Source organism: Corylus avellana, chromosome ca1 (assembly GCF_901000735.1).
Source record: "Corylus avellana chromosome ca1, CavTom2PMs-1.0".
In the NCBI taxonomy this organism is placed as follows: domain Eukaryota; kingdom Viridiplantae; phylum Streptophyta; class Magnoliopsida; order Fagales; family Betulaceae; genus Corylus; species Corylus avellana.
The window spans coordinates 39697771-39715512 of NC_081541.1; the positions used below are offsets into that span (position 1 = coordinate 39697771).

Consider the following 17742-nt stretch of genomic DNA (forward strand, 5'->3'; position numbering starts at 1 on the left):
AAACCAAGAAGGAATAAAAAAAGAAAAGCTTGAGAGTAGAAGTCAAAGGCATTACAAATAAGATTTATCATGTATTGCATGCATGGATTTCTGTCAATTTCTTAATGTTGCCCTATACTATTTATAAACTCTTGAGTTGTTTCAACCAAAATGATCTCGTGATCTCAAAAAGTTCCTGTCACCAAGTCACGGAGCCGACTTACTGACCTTATCTTCCCATTTTTCTTCAATGTCCCCCATGTTCTCCATTCCAAATATATTAGAAAATAACTTCTATCATGCTTTAACGTAAATTCACATATCTCCAATAAGAATTTGACACATTAGTTAAGAGTTTGGCACGTTAGTGGGTTTCGAGCTGACGTGTCAAACTCCTGTTAGAGGCGGTGAATGATTAGGTTTAGGCCGAAGCCGAATAAAAATTATTCTTAATAAATTATATTTCGTAGTAAGAAGCTATAAGAAGACGCCTAGGGAAAGTTGAATTATCATGTTTGATTATATATGTACATCAAACTCTTATTGGAGGCTGTAAATAAATTAATGGGTTTATGCTAGAGCCAGCTGATAGAAGTTATTCTCAATAAATTATGCCTAGGGAAAGTTTAATTATCCTGTTTGAGTATATATAAAGACTCCCAAGCGAGCCTTTTATATATGGGGTAGGTTTTTAGTGGGAGTAGATTTGCTATGGATGAGTTCCATGCTTTCTCTAATCATGGGGAGGCTTCAATGAAACCACATACACATACAACATAATAAATATTGGACAGAGTTTTTCTCTAAATTGGGTTAGAAAAACTTCCTCCAACTCAGTTTATAAAAATAACATATGTCATTTGAATATGTGAGATGCACATTTTTTTTAATAGGAGCGACAAAGTTAAAATAAATAATATTAAAAACTTATATGCATTTCACATGTTATTAAAAAAATGAACACGTGTCATTTTTATAGACTGAGTTGAAGAAAGTTTCTTCAACCCAGAGGAAAACTTTGTCTATAAATATTATATTTGTATGAAGAGTGATTTTGGGTAGGAAATAATGCCTCTTTTTAGCTTTGTTTAGGGTGGTCCAGCTAGCAAGAGAAGGCAATTTTTGTGTCTGTATATTGCTTGTGGTGTGGGTGTCTTGAGAGCAGAGAAAAGAACATATTACTACTGCTTTTAGCCAACAGAGTAAGGAAGAAGAGAAATGAGAGAGAGAGAGATTTAAAAAATGGAAAACTTTTGAATAGAAAACTCAAGAAGAGAGTGAGAGGGAAACAAATGTGGTTTAAGTTGGGTCACTTTACACTTCATAGGAGGGAGGAGAGGGAGTTGTTGTTAGCCTTCACATGGGAGGGAGAAGATAAACTAAGCCTTCTGTCTGTGACACTCTGACATGTCCAAATCAAGGTTTCCCTAAACAATTCATGGCAGACCTAAGCATGTCCCCCCTTTCCTCCCAACATTAACACTCAAAACATTTCCATTTTCCCTACACAACCAAAGCAGACATCTTAGGTTTTTCTAACCTTCAATACGAGCGTAAACTTTCATGCTCACAACCAGTGGCAGATATAAAAGAGGGCGGGCTCTCCAAAAGTTTTTGAAATTTTTTTTTTAAAGGGTAATTTTTTTAGTTTTCTTAACCTTAGCCCTTACTCCTCCTTTTTCTGGCCCTATTCTTTTTCTTTTGTCCTTTCTAATACAAATTCTTAGATCTGCCGCTACTCACAACATAACTCATTATGCTTCTACCACGCGTTCGATGGAACAATTTTTTTACCGATTTGTACTCCTTATTAGATCTCTCACGGTAACTATTTGACTCTCGTTTGTTTTTTCAATTTTTTTTATTCATAAAAAAATTGAAAAAACAAAAACAAAAATATAATATAAAAATAAATAAATAAATAAAAAAAGAGCAAAAACAAAAGCACCAACTTCTTGAGATTCACAGGGTTGTCTTTAAGGTTTAGTATTGTCTCTTCAAGTCAATTTGTTTCATGGAAAAGTATAGGTTGGAAAGGGTATACAAACATTATCGACTGTGTCTAAGACTGCCCATTTGCAGGGTCCGGATAAAGCCCGACGTCGTACTGTCGAGAGCTGCAAAGAGAGAAAAAAAAGATAAGAGGGAAAAAATTGAAAGCAACTTTGGAAGGAAAACAACATGTTATCTAAATATATAATGAAGGGTTGTTTATGTGTTTGAAGCATGTTATTCAAAAACCTATGGAAACAAATAAAACGGATAGAAAGTTACCTGGTTAGATCATGTCCCACCCATTTATGGCTCTGTTCCCAATAATATGATTTGACACATAGTACCACGTAGACATGTACCCCTCTTTTTTTGACTCCATAATTGATTACCCTACTTAGCTTTTAAAAGTATTTGGATAATTTGTTAATTTTTTTTTTTTTTTGGTTTTTTGTCTGTTGTCTTATTTTTGAAAAATAAAAATATTAATAAACCATTCAAACACAACATTTTTAATTTTAATGTGATATTAGAATTCTTTTTTTTTTAAAAAAAAAAACCTTCCTAAAATACAATAACAACCAAAGATTATTTTCATATTTGAAATACATAAAACAATTAGCACAAACTAATTAGATAATTTGACAGCCAAAGAGAGGGTTTTTCCCAAGTGTTATGGCAGATTTAACAAAGCAATCTAAATACATCCTGGGGCAAAGGAATGATTATTGGTTGCGGTCGTGTCAATGAGGATAAAGATTTACGGTAATTATTTGTCTGAATTGTTTGTAATTTAAATAAATAATGTGACAAATGTCATATTTAAATTATGATTTATTTATTCTTTGTAGGTGAACGAACAACCCAAAATTTATTTGGACAAGTAAGTTTTATATATATATTTTTACATTATTTACCAAAATTGCTAACAATTCAAGCTGATAATTATTATGAATTTTGATCAATTCAACTAGTAGGATGGAAAATGGTTATTTTCCTCCAAAAATATCTCATATTTGCCAAGATTATGTTGGCTTTTATATATATTTTGACATGTCCACAAATGAGAAAGAAAAGGGAGAAGAGAATTGGATCTATTAACCTCCGCTTCATGAGGAGGCGTGGTCTCAAGCCATTTAACTACCTCTTGAAAACATCTCCCCTGCGATCTTGATCACGTAGAAGAAAAATAAAAAAATTATTTAAAGAGGTTAGGACTCCATTTAGCAACTCCTTCCCCTTCCCTCGACATTGTTCATGCTTCTTTTTCTCAAAAAAATTAACATAAAAAATTTGCACTGTTTTTTTTAATTTTTAATTTTTACTTTTTATTACTATTCAAATAAAAAAAATCACTACGAAATAATTTTTTTTTCTTTTTTACTTTTCAATATAAAAATTCAAAATCTTATATGATACCAAATCAATCCACCGTCTACTACAATAACAAAGACAAAAGAGTTTGCCGAACACCTCGAAAATTCCCAAAACCCATCATTCTCTCACTACAAGTGCCTGCTGAAGATGAATTGTTGTGGGGAAGAAATAAATGACATCACCTCAATAATAATAAGAGTGACAGAAAAATCTTATTGATCTAATTACAACGTGTTTTTCAAATTAAATTATTGCATTTTTAATACATATTGATTTAATAAACGAAATTTTTGGAACACAATTTAAAAAATAATAATAATATTATTATAAATGAAAAGGACTCCGACCAGCAAGGTCTTTTGGTTGTCTTGCTTTTCAATGTTATTTCATCAATCATGAAGTCGATATTATTGTTCTTTTTAAAAAAGCAACTTGTTTAGGAAAAAGATTATTTATTGCAATTAATTAGAGAAGACTTTCGATAGAAAAAATAAAAATAAATAAATAAATTAGAGAAGACTTTTGTTTTGTATTGTAATTCATCCGGATTTTGCTAGGATCGTGTCCTTTTTATGGGAGGGCACTACCTCTATATTTGAGCTTCATGCACCTACGATTATCAAACAATCAATCCTACTAACTTGCTTGATTGCTATTTATAGTTTGGTGGATTTACATTAAACAATATTTAGTGAGATTGATACAATGAATAATAACTCTAGATCCAAACGGTTGACAATCTGCCAGTCCGCAATTTCGAACTTGTTTGGGATTGCGTTTAAGAAATAGAGCTTTTAAGTCAAAAAACGCTCTTTGACAAAAACTTCATTTTTAAGCTTTTGCCAAAAGTGCATTTTGCCAATTTTTAAGTTTTTTGGACATTTAAAAGGGTTTTTAATTTTTCTACCAAATGAGTTTTTTTTTTTTTTTTTTTCAAACAGACTTTTTGAGTGTTAAAAACACTTTTATACCACTCAAATGTTATCCCAAACAGGTTCATATTAAAAAACGACTATTAAAAAAAATCTCCGGTAGTTTCCAAATCCTTTTCATAAGAAAAAAAAAAAAAATTAGATTGATGGTTAATTTCAAGAGATTTAAAATCCCCTCCCAAGAAACATAGAGAATTCTAGGCCCAAATCATTTCGGGAAGATACAACTTTATTGAACATTGTAATTAACCATAAGTTGACAATAATCGTAATTAGTATAAATAGTTTATAATTTTTTTTTCTTTCTTCTCAAATGTTGTTAAAGTATAGAATAAGTTTTTTTAACTGTCATTTTTTGTGTTCAAAATAAATTATATGTGTTTCCACAAAGGCTAAAATCTATTTATATGTAGTTTAAACAATGGGAAACTATATTATTCTCTAACTATCACTTTATTTGCAATTTTTGTTTTTTTTTTTGGGGGGGGTGATATTCTCCCTAATTTATCATTGGATTGCAATATTTTCCTTCCACATCAAAAATGAAAAAAAAAAAATGATGAAAAAAAGGGGACAAAAATTAGGAAATGGTAGATTGGAGGGTTTTTTTTATTTTTTTTATTTTTTTATTTTTTTTTATTTTTATCATTTTGAATAGAGAAATTAAAACATTGTAATTTCAATAATGCATTAAAGAACATTGCAAATAGAGTGATAGTCAAAGAGAATTAAAAAAAAAAAAATCATTATGATTACCTTAAAAAAAAAAAGGGGTCCATTATTATCAAAAGAAAACATGTTTTCCATGAACCTAAATCTTGATCCAAAATATTAATATTTGTTACTGTTTATTGATGATGACTTGGTATTCTAATAAAGCTCTTTTTTTTTTTTTCTTTTTTTCTTTTTAAATTCAATGTGGGGGAGGGGAAGTTGAAATGTTCCTAATTTTTAGAAACAAATTATATTATATAAATTTAAAAAGAAAAAAGAAAAGAAAAAACGATTTTGCTTTTTACAAAACAAAAATGCTAGATCTACAATTGATTTACAACTATTTTTTAGTTATTGAAGGGTGTTAAAATTATTTTTTTAAGTAATTGACATGGCTCTTAAATGGTGGCACGTGTTAAAAAATTGTATAAAGAGTTAAAAGCCAATTATAAGTCTAGCATTAGTCTAAGAAATATGTTTGAAGTAATAATTGGCGTGTCAACAGCCATATCAATTTATAAGAGACTTATAATAAAAATTGTAATACCCTTAAGAGCACTCGTTTGTTAAGTATAATTTCAAAAGAGTAAAACTCGTCTATTTTCAATCGAAAATAAGATTTTCTCTCAATTTCAAATGAAACGGATAGTATCTATTTTATGATTTTGATTTAAAATTAGTTTTCTAGCCTTATATATGATATCAAAATTTACATATCTTTTAAATAATTTAAATAATGTTACATTTTATATATACAGTTAGATATAAAAGCTTTAAAATTATTTTCATTTGAAAGCTTGATTAAATTTGGACCCACACGTCTCCATCTAATGACCTAAGCACATGAGCAGCACCTGATTATAACCATAAAGAAAGACTTAAAAGCGTCAACATCTGGACAAATTTACCCTGTTCTTTTTCCATGTATGACTAACTTATCCTCGTAAGTATTCAAAATGACAAATACACCCTTGCTTTATCAGCAAAAAGCCCAAATCAGAGGTTAGTAGCTGGATCTAAAATCACGTTTATTTTTAATTTGTCAAAGACATAAAACTCTCAATCTCAGCCACACGTTTTAATCTCAAACAAAATATCTCATCCGTCAAATCTGTCTCGATATTTTCAAAACCCCAAAAAGCCTCTCATTATCTCGTGTCGTCAGATTCAGTTTCGAAAACCTAGCCAGCAGAGGTTGTTGTAAGTCAATTACTGTTATACCCCTGAATTTACTTACCCTTGAGTAAGATTTACACTTGGAAAGACAGAAAGCACCTAGGGTAGTATGGGAATATGAGTTAATTATGAAAACCCACTGACCCAATTCACCTTTCCTCTGTCTCGTTGGTCCCTGTGAAAAGAAAATAAGAAAAAGAAATAACACTGAGAAGCAGTAATCCACGCGCCCATGAGAAAGTGTACAATTTCTACTCCAAGATATGCTGAGCATTTTATAAAATCATTTATTTAAAATCTAAGAATTTTTTTTTCCCCCTTAAAAAAGATGGGTCTGTTGATTTGATTCGTGAAAATGACCTAAAATTATTATTATTTTTTATTTTTGGATAACTGTTTGAGGTGTAATATTGTCACAAATGCTATTATTTGTATGTGTTACACTTTCACGCGCTATGTGTGAGAGTAGGGGTGGAGAGAGTGATAGAGACCCTACTAGGGGAGATAACTACGTCTACAGACAAAAGCCACATAAATAAAAAAAAAAATTTATAAATGAGAAAACATTAAAAAAATATATAGAGAGAGAAAGGGTGAGAGAGAGAGCACTTTACCACTTTTATATGTTGCACGCATCCATAGCAGAAGACACAAGGAAGACAGAGTGCTCCAAAGAGAGAAGAAAGAAAACCCCACCAAAGTGTTTATTTTTTTCCTAAACCAAAGCACAAGAAGGAGGAGGAGGAGATGATGCCAAAAATGGGTTTGAGCTATATTACAAAAATATAGAGCCCTTGGTGCAGAAGAGAGAAGAGAGAAGAAGAGAGGAAAGGGAGGGGAGAGAGGAGGAAGCAAGTGGCAGTTTGAGGTGTGTGGTGAAATGGGTTTCTTGAGCTCTGCATGCATCATGTAACACAGGTGTCTTTAATTTGTGTCAGAGTTTGAAACCTCCAAAATCTGATTTTGTTTTTTCAGGTCTTCAAGTCATAAATTTGAGACCAAACAAACCCATTTTTCTGTTTTGTGCTTTTTTATTTTTATTTTTAATATAAGTATTTGGTGGGGGGGTTCTTGTCTTCTAAAAGCTGGAGGTTTTTGGGTGTTTGAGTTTGTGGGTGTTGTTGTTGTTGTTGATTTTCTTAGATGAAGGCCATGCCCCTGCCCTTTGAGGAGTTTCAAGGGAAGGGGGTGTTAGATTTCTCTACTGCTTCTTCAGATTCACTGCCCCAGCACCACCAGCACCGTCAGCATCATCATCATCATCATCAACATCAGCATCAGCATCAACAAAAGTGGCACATCAACAAAGAAAATTGCTATGTGGGCACTGAGCCCACCTCAGTTCTTGACACTAGAAGAAGCCCAAGCCCTCCCACTTCAACATCCACCCTGTCTTCCTCTCTCGGCCACGGCGGCGGCGGCGGCGGCGGCTCCACTGACACCACCACCACAAACAACAACAACAACACAACCGGCGTGGCGGCGGCGGCGGCAGCGTCAGCAACAGCAGCCTCAGCCTCAGCCTCCGTCGAGAACCCGCCCCACCACGCCGGCGTCGACATAGGTGAAAAATGTGGGCTGAGAATGGAGGATTGGGAGGGCGTGTTGTCTGAGTCCCCACCTGGCCACGAGCAGTCCATTCTCCGGCTGATTATGGGGGATATTGAGGACCCATCTATGGGATTCAACAACATTGAATTCAACGCTGGTTTCGGCATCGTAGACCAAGCTACTAGCTTCGGTCTCGAACCCATTTCCGCAGCAAATTCCGTTCCCAACATTGATCCTTCTTTACCTCTGCCCTCTCCCGATTTTCCCTTCGGCAATGCAAGGTTTGGTTCGGTTTCCACTCCCAACCCGCACACCAACCATTTGTTCTCCGTTCCAGCAAGCAATCTTTTACCGGGCGTATTCCATCAACAACAGCTGCAAGCAATGGAAGCCGTGGATGAGAAGCCACAGATTTTCAATCCCCAGATGATAATCAATCAGAATCAAGCTCAGTATGCTCAAAACCCGGCTATGTTTATGCCTTTGACGTATGCCCAGTTGCAAGAGCACCAACTTCTTTCACCGCCGCCGGCGAAAAGGCTCAATCCCGGCGGTATTGGTTCAAACTATCCGGTCCCACCATCTGGGCCAGACATAATTTTTCGGCGACAACCGAGTCAGATGCTTCCTCAGCAACAGAGGCCAATGATGGCGGCGGCGAAGCAGAAGATGGCGAGCGATGAATTGGCGAGCCAGCAACAGCAGCAGCAGCAGCACCTTCTTCAGCAGGCCATAGTTGACCAGATACTAAAGGCAGCAGAGCTGATCGAAACAGGGAATTCGATACTCGCGCAAGGGATATTGGCGCGGCTCAATCACCAGCTCTCTCCAATCGGTAAGCCTTTCCAAAGGGCTGCTTTCTATTTCAAGGAGGCCTTGCAATTTCTCCTCCATATGAACACCACTGGTAATCCTTTGCCTTTGTCACCACAACCACCACCGCCTATTAGTCTCATATTGAAGATTGGTGCTTACAAGTCTTTTTCCGAGGTCTCCCCTGTTCTTCAGTTTGCCAATTTTACTTGTAACCAAGCCCTTCTTGAGGCCTTTGAAGGCTGTGATAGAGTTCACATTATAGACTTTGATATTGGTTTTGGTGGGCAATGGGCCTCTTTTATGCAGGAGCTCGCCTTGAGAAATGGCGGTGCTCCTGCTCTTAAAATCACTGCATTTGCATCCCCATCCACACACGATGAACTCGAGCTCGGTTTCACTCTAGAAAATCTGAAACATTTTGCTTCTGATATTAACATTGCATTTGAGTTCGAAATTGTGAACATTGAACACTTGAACTCCAGTCCTTGGCCACTACCACTTCGTTTCTCGGAGACTGAAGCAATTGCTGTGAATTTGTCAATTGTTTCCTTATGGAATTACCCTGTATCCCTTCCTTCGGTCCTCCGTTTTATAAAGCAGCTCTCCCCCAAAATTGTTCTCTCTTTGGATAGAGTCTGTGATCGAACCGATGCCCCATTTCCCCACCACATTATTCATGCCATTCAATCTTATTCGGGCCTGCTCGAATCACTGGATGCTGTTAATGTGAACCCTGATGCCCTGCAAAAGATAGAGAAGTTTTTGCTGCAGCCGGGCATTGAGAAAATTGTGCTGGGCCGCTACCGTCTGCTTGATCGAACGCCTCCGTGGAAGAATGTATTTTTGTCATCTGGGTTCTCCCCCTTGACATTCAGTAACTTTACCGAGTCGCAAGCTGAGTGTCTGGTGCAGAGGACTCCGGTTCGGGGGTTCCACATCGAGAAGAAACAGTCTTCGCTTGTTCTCTGCTGGCAGCGGAAGGAGCTCGTCTCGGCTTCAGCTTGGAGGTGCTGAGAGGAAGGAGGAGTAGCATTTTGGAAATGATTCCCACCAATTAATTTTCATTGCTAAGGTGCTTCATAACTTACTGTTTTAGTTGATCTTTTTTCAAATTACCAAGTCTGTGGTTCTCCTTTGCTAATTGTCTATGAGCTTTAGGCCTATTGTTCCCAATCAAGAAACCAAATATTTTAGTAACTGGATGGCTTTGTACAGTTGCTTATGTTTAGTCTCTTACTTTGAATATTGGTATTACTGTAATGTTGTTTTTTCATGTCTAAGGTGGTGGTGGTGGTTATTGTTTGTTGTACACTTGACAACAATGCAACCAAGTTATCAAGTAAAAAGAATTTAACCCTTCTGATATTAAGCCCTTTCTGCTTCATATATTTATTGAGCTTTTCAAGATTAGCATCATCGCATGCTTAATTTGATCCTTTTGCCTTCTTTTATGGGGATTAAGTACCAAATTCTAGGAAGTTGTGAGTGATATCCCAAAATTGTCGCTGAATTTGGTTGTTCTGCTGCTTTCCGCATCATTTGCAGAGAGGAAAATAGTTCCTTGATTTCGAATATGCAATTCTCAAGCGTGGGAGAAGAGAAGGGATCCAACAAAAAGCATTTCTTCTTTGCATATTTCCTCTTGCTATTATTATTGTTTATTATTTTGTTGTATTTCTAGCATACCTACTCAGGGAAAAGGTAATCATTTTTGGCCACCATTCCAGATTCATAGTTGAATGATATAATCACCCCTTTGACGATTAGTTGCGACATCATTATCATGGAGGCCTTCCTTAAATTTGAATGCGCAATCATACTATTTTCTTTTTCATGGTGTGTTTTGTCTGGGCAAATTGTGGCCGCCTCCAAATCCTTGCAGCCTTGCAGATTAGGTTAGGGGTCGTAATTTGTGTTTGCGTGTTGAGTTCAAGTATGTCGAGACATAACTATATAATACTATATAAGTTAATTTTAATTCGACCCGTTTAATTAAACATGTAACACTTGTAAGCAATAGCTTGCTAATTTTGTGTTAGATTCGTTGGCTGTTTTAAAAATTGCCAGATCTTATGTCGCATTTTTGGTTGAGGTCGTGTCAAGGTATCAGTGACGGAGTTGGGTATAATATTATATAAGTCAATTTTATTCCGATTTATTTAATCTGCTAATTTTGTATTGGGTACGTATTAAGTTTACGGGTTATGTAAAAAAAAAAAATTGCTAGGAAAGATATCAATTTTTAATAAAATATGAATTTGCATGCAAATAATTAAATTGTTTGTGGTCATTGAAAACCCCAACATATCCCACCCATTGGATGCAATTTGTTGGAAAAATGTCATAAAAATGGAACCATATGAATCATATGATGTTCCATGTTCATAGAATTTGGCATTGAAGGTCTCAAGGATTGGGATGTTGGCCTAAATTCCCTCTAATACACGCATCCTATAACTTCCAATTATGCTTGTAAATATTTTCTGCCGAATGTCAATTGTGGGGTGTACGGTATGTGATTAAATTAATCATGTGTTTTTTTTTTTTTAATTATTATGTTGTGGACATTATGAATGCTATATTATGCATGGGTCATGTATAATATTGCATGATGTATAATATAATATTATTATTGTACATTGAATTTGATGTTTGTTTGGTTGGCGTTTTTTTAATGGCTCCAGTAATGAAATCACATGGGTCATGTACTATTGGACGGCCAAACCATTAGTTTAAAACTCTCTTTTAACAACTTGGAAGCTCTTCATTTAAATATGGTTTTTTGTTAAACGCAGCCATGATAATATTATTATAAGTATTGAGGCCATGTTGCATGAGAGAGAGTGATAGAGATTTGGAGCTCTTTAATTGTTATCTGTCACTTAATAATAAAAAAAATGTAAAGATGTCGGTTCTGTGAACAGTGTAGGTCTGATTGTCAATTTTTGACACAATTTACGAATTTGATATAAATTTAATACGAAATTTATAAATTAAGGTTAAAGGGTCTAGCCCGTTTAATAATATGAGTTGGGTTGTAGTTAATCTATATAGTTTTATATCCATGCTTTAATAATATGAGTTGGGTCACAACATAAATCTAACTAATGACCAACTTCTCTCCTACGTGTCATTTAAAAAAGAAAAAATTGATAGAGAGAATTTTGAGATTCTGAAAATTTGAAAAAAAAGACAATTTATTTGGTTTAAAATTCAATTTTTTTTTACATGTAGAAGAGAAGTTGGACATGAGTTGGGTTTGTGTTGTGTCCGTATCAAACCTCTTTTAATAGTAATTTTAAAAGTCACATCAACTTTAAAAAGATAAAAAAAAAATGAAAAGATGATTCATACCATTACTCGAAAATGACACTTTCTACTTTCCATAAATAGCGTTCGTCAATTGTGTTTATTCAAAAAGGATATGATTGGTTTTTAATTTTTTTAATATAAAAGTAAAGGGTAATATTAAAATGTAAAGATAATAAGATAAATGAAAGCTTTTTTGGTTTAATTTGTTTCCTAAATTTATGTGTATATATATATATAAATCAATTATTTAAGCTTAGATAGTTTTTATTTGTTGAAGAGCACCCACTAAGGCCGCAGAAAGCGACACGTCTATTTGGTAATAGAATTTATTAAAAGAGCATGCAAGTGGTCCATCCAGGGCAGCACAACCTGTTTTAAAATATTTATCATTAGCACGCTTTATTTTTTTTTTTCTTCTGAGTTTTTGTTATTTACTTTTCTTTATTTTTTTTTTCTCTTTCTTAGGCACTACGTCATCTCAGAGTAGATCATATAAGATGAAATCCTATCCATTTTAAGTGAAATATCGTCGCATCACACTGAGAAAAAAATAATAATATTATAAATCACAATTTTGTTTTATAATTATCTTATAATACTGCCATAGCGATTTCAACCGATCCTTACATTTATTTTTTAACAATGATTGGACGGACGAAAAGTGTTAGATAGTTGTGAGATAAAGATATAGTTTATAGCATTACTAAGAGAAAAATGTTGCTGGATGGATGAATCATGACTATTTTATGGTGCAAATTAAACTTGACAACGTTTAATAGTGTATATGTTGTTGCATGGTGAATATATTGTCATGTCATTTAAAAATTTAAATGATGTGGTATCATGTACACAATTAGATGCAATAAAATAAAATATTAATTTTTTAAGCAAAACAAAACATCATTCATATATTTTTGATGTGCATATTTTGCCTTCCTACTTCTATTCCTTATTGTAGGATGAATTGTTCATCAATGTAACCTTGTTTTGGTCTCTTCAAAAGCACTTGAACACACCATTTGATACTCAACATAAAGCTTGTTTGCTAGTGTTGCAAGTTGGATTGTATTAGTGTGGTGAATCTCGTGAACCTTCTAGTTCATAGCCATCCAGATGGTTTCCATAGTTATTGTTGCAAAAAGTATAAAGAATCATTGTCCAATTGTAACGCCTTCAGACTTAATTGATAAGGATAATTAACTTTGAGAGTTACTGGCGGACTTTCCAAATAATTGAACTTGTAATTAATAGGGAAAAACTACGCTAGACACCTATTAGAGTGAAATTAATATTGGAATGCGGAAAAATATGATATGAACTATAATTAATACTTAAAAAAATCTCTTGAGCAAATTAGAATTAAAAATTCCTTAAAAATAACAACTAACACACACAAGGGTATGGTATATAAAGAAAAAAAATGAAAAATGAAAAGGTCGTCTTATTCAAAACCCCAATTATGAAACCCCTTCTCTCCCACTTCACGCCTCAGAACGTACAGTTCTTATTCTTATAGAGAGAGAGGCGCTTTCACATCTTCTTAACCCGAAATGGCTGGGGAGAGGAAATGTTCTTTTTTTATGGTACTCCCGGGAACAGATCCAGTGAAGACGGGGTGGGGCCAATTCACTGAAATTCATAAATACTAAAATACAATAAAGCTGCATATAGTTCTCGCTCCACATCTTAAGCCTCACGAAAGATTCTAAGCTCTAACTCAATCTAGTATCTATTAAACCGCAAGACAAATAAATGTCACACAGGTGGAAAGGGTAGCAACTGTGTAACTCCACAACTTAGTAAGTAAACATCACATAGAAATAAACCATGAAATAAGCCCTTATAGAAGTCTCAAAATGACTTCTCATGATACCTTGATACCATACCCTTTAGAAGGTTTTCATAAAATGTTTTTTTTTTTTTTTTTTTTTGACATGTCCATATAAGAGGGGGAGTGGGGATTCGAATTAGTGACCTCCGTTTCATAAGGTGTGGTTTCCAGCCGATTGAACTATCAATTGGGAACAACATAAAATGTTTTAGAAAGGCTTTATTATGAATGCCAAGTGGCAATTTTGTAAAATAAGATTCGACAAGCCAAAACCAAGAGAACACTTTTACTGCCAATCAAAAGGAAAAAGTTTGCAACCTAAATAGCCAAAACTCAAGGGAACAAGAAAAACACATTTCTTAAAAAGTGGGATTAAACAGAGATCTCAAACGTAATTCGAACAAGAAAACAGGGGCCAACCATTGTTCAATAGATTAACCGACTATACAAGACATATGAGACACAACTCAAGGTATGAAATCATCTCATAATCCAACTCAAGAAAAAGCCAACATACCAAAATCAAAAATCAAATCCAAGCTCAATCAATGACATAAGAGACACAACTCAAACCTAAACCGTATGAAATTCTCTTCTTTAACTCTTTAAGAATTGCAAGGCGAAAACCATCAAGCAATGATCCATGACAACAAGGTATAGACATGTAGTGATCCAAAATACTTAATTAGGCTTAGGATAGCTTAACTAGGAGGTTAACTGGACTTTGGGTCACTAGGTACACTTGGAAGGGCGTTTTTGATATTTTTAGATTTCGGAGCTACAGTAGACGAATGCTCATGTGGGGGAACACAAACGAGCGCTCGCCTGGCAGTTGTACACAAGCGCTTGTTGACTTTTTTTGGACCGTTGGTTTTTACCTATGCGAGCCACCTGCAACTTTGACCTCTCTGAGCTATAGTACATGAGCGCTTGACCCTATAGTACCACGAGCGCTCGTTTTTTTCTTCTTAAGATATTTACCATTTTGCCCTCAGCCTTTTCTCCTATAAATACCACCCAGCCCCATTTGATTTTTCAGCTGCAGAAACCTTGGGGAAACTCTGTTAGATTGTTTTGTGAGTGTTGTGAGGTTGTGTGAGCCTTTGGTGAGGAGGAAGGCGTTACTTGTGTGTGAAGGCAACCTCTACTATTTCATTGAGTTATTAGTTGATTCTTGCTTGGTAGATTATTGTAGGCTTTGATTTGCTTAGTCGTTATTTCCATTATACGTAATCATGTTATTATAAGGCTTAATGTTGGTGAGGAATTGCTAGAAACCTTTTTTGACATTAGGACTAGTCAGAGGAAGGCTCGGGAAGCAAGTGGGTCAAAATGAGGTTCTACCTAAACCTCACTGGAAACGCTCGTCCCTTGGTTGAGCGCTTGCTCAGCGACATTCAGGGGATGGCCTTTTCGGCCAAGCACCCAACGATCCCTGTTTTCGAGTCTAAGGTTTGTTTTAGTGAACTTAGGACTAATGGGAGGATTTTTCATAGATTTTGAGAACCCGAACTTGTTGGAGAATTACTCAGAAGATTTAATCGACCCAATTGAGTTTTAACTCACATAATGCTTGCCATTTATTTTTCTAATTTTCACATCTATTTTGTGTACCAAAACATGCATATTTGCAACTTTCACGAAAACATTTTTTTTTTTGCTGCTCTTGAACTCTAGCATTTGTGATAAACGTTGTACTTAACATGATAACAAAAGTAAGACTTGTAAAAGCATGCATATAAAATATAGACAAGATTAATTGCATCGTATGATATGGTACACCGGTATGTGCAGGATAACGGCCATGGGCTTACTATACATGTTAACTTTATGATCAAATGTGTGTGTGTTGTTATATGGGCCTTGGATCCAATGAACATGGTACACCGGTACGTGCGGGATAATGGCCACGGGTTTACTATACATGTTAACTTTATGGTCAAATGTATGTGTTGATATGGGCCTTAAATTCAATGGTTGTTTCGTGACCGATGCAACCCTAACAGGTGGTCACTAGTGTGGGCCACTCGAGGTCAAACTCGATCATGCCATTAGTGTTATAGACGGTAGCGTACAATATTCAACGCACCGGTGTTGTATTACAGGTCCCTCGAGACAGCGCCAACCCCGCTGAGAATGGGTAATATCTCAGGTAGACCATACTGTTGAACTATCACTGTTACTCATGATTATAAACATATACTATATTTATATCGCACCTATGGAGAACTGTCATGACTAAACTGTTGCATCCTTTATCAAATGGAGTTTACCATTAAAATGACATGGGTATTGTGTGCATTAATTTTCGCTAAGTCTTTAGACTTACCCTCCTTATTTTTATGTTTTTTCCCTCCATTATGAATAATTGCACGATTTAGCTAGCCTAGAAGATGATGCCTATGGACTCAACGTGGGTGATTACTTAGGACTTGATCCGAGTCATTTTTGAAGACATGGACCTTGTTTAGCTAACATCCATGTGGAATGATGGAGGAACCACACGGGAGGCAATGATGATCGAGATTGTCATCTCTTTGGCATTGCTTAAACTTAGGATTTGATCTTTACCTTATTTTAAGACAATGATTTGGGTTTTATCTTATTTTGTGATGATCTGTCTTTGACCAGTACATTTAATGACCTATTTATATCATAATGCTTTATCGTTACTCTGGTAATTGCATGTGTGGAATGTGTTATTACTTTTTGTTCCTACAGTTTAAAAGTCTTCAACTGTATTCTCTCGCTTACGAGAGGTTAAGATCCCTAAGTCTTGTTCCGCGAGGAATAGGGTTGGAAGATGAACCGTGGAGTTAATTACCAGTTAATTGATTTTCCATCGGGGTCGTTACAAGACATAATGAGTATCACATTGATCAAGAATTTTAAACATGTATGATGACGAGAAATGCTTGTCAGAAAAGAGGATATCAAGAATAAGACATGTCATGAAGGTATGTGTGTGAACATCTTAATAAAATGACTTACTAAACATGAGCATAAGGAAAGAAATTCTTTCATGAAGGACAAACAGTTCATGAGGCTCAAAAGTCAAACCTTATAGTTACCAGGGCCAGAATGCATTTACACACCCATTCCTAGTCAATTCAAGCAGTTGATTATTATAAAACTCATGTTCCCTGGGCATTTCATCCTTTTCCACAATGAAAGAGCACCGACTATTTCTTTAAGAACAAAAGAGTTATTGCATCTCAAAAGATATAGCATCTTTATTAATAAAAACAAAGATGCACTTTTTTCTGTTTGATCTTCGATCAATAAATGCTCTTTTCATTGACATGTGATGCCATAAGTATAATGCATTAGGTATAACTGGCTTGTGGTTAATTTGAACACAGAAAAAAGTCACACTTACAGAAGATATCCTATCCAATTGCTCATGTAGCAAAGACTAACAAAAGAGATGTAGTGTGCAGAGATAGATGACATTACTTATGCTATCTATAATCACAATAATCCTCAAAGATAGTTTCCATTAAAATAACATGTCAAATTCAATCAGCATGAGATACAAACTATGGCAACTGTGATATCATTTCTCATGCAAGAAGATATGCAAAACCACAACTCAGGGAAATAAAAGCAACCTTAGCAAGAAAAACAAGAACAACAAGATTAAACAGACGACAAAGACAAAGTACAATTTATTTAGAAACCAAACATGGCAAGGAGTTAGGAAATATGAATGAAATGCAATCCTAGCTAGTCTACCCTACTTAATAGGAAGGTCCACTCAGTCCTTCAAGCTTATCAAGCTTAAAGACAATTTCCTTCATTATGCAAAAAACATTTTGCATGTCACTCCTAGGAACAATGATAGAACTCTTATGGTAAGAGTCCTCAGTCAAAAGCATTCTAGGAACGATGGACCGATAGAAAGGTCTAATGTGACAAATATTTCCATGCACATGACAAATATGAGATCGCATAGGAAAATGAACATTCCTAGGAGAATTGAAATTTCTCACAACACGACCTTTCAAATTAGGTCTAATTTGATGTAAATCCCAAGACTCTGTAAGACAGCAACCCATTCGA

General features: G+C 35.0%; 1 protein-coding gene across 1 annotated transcript; it reads left to right on the forward strand.

Moving 5' to 3' along the window:
* Window positions 1–6790: 6790 nt before the first annotated feature.
* Window positions 6791–9906, forward strand: LOC132189063 (scarecrow-like protein 22). Its single transcript, XM_059603552.1, has 2 exons — window positions 6791–7038; window positions 7314–9906. The coding sequence occupies exon 2, from the start codon at window positions 7314–7316 to the stop codon at window positions 9549–9551; it is 2238 nt and encodes a 745-aa protein (XP_059459535.1). The 5' UTR covers window positions 6791–7038; the 3' UTR covers window positions 9552–9906.
* The last annotated feature ends 7836 nt before the right edge of the window (window positions 9907–17742 follow it).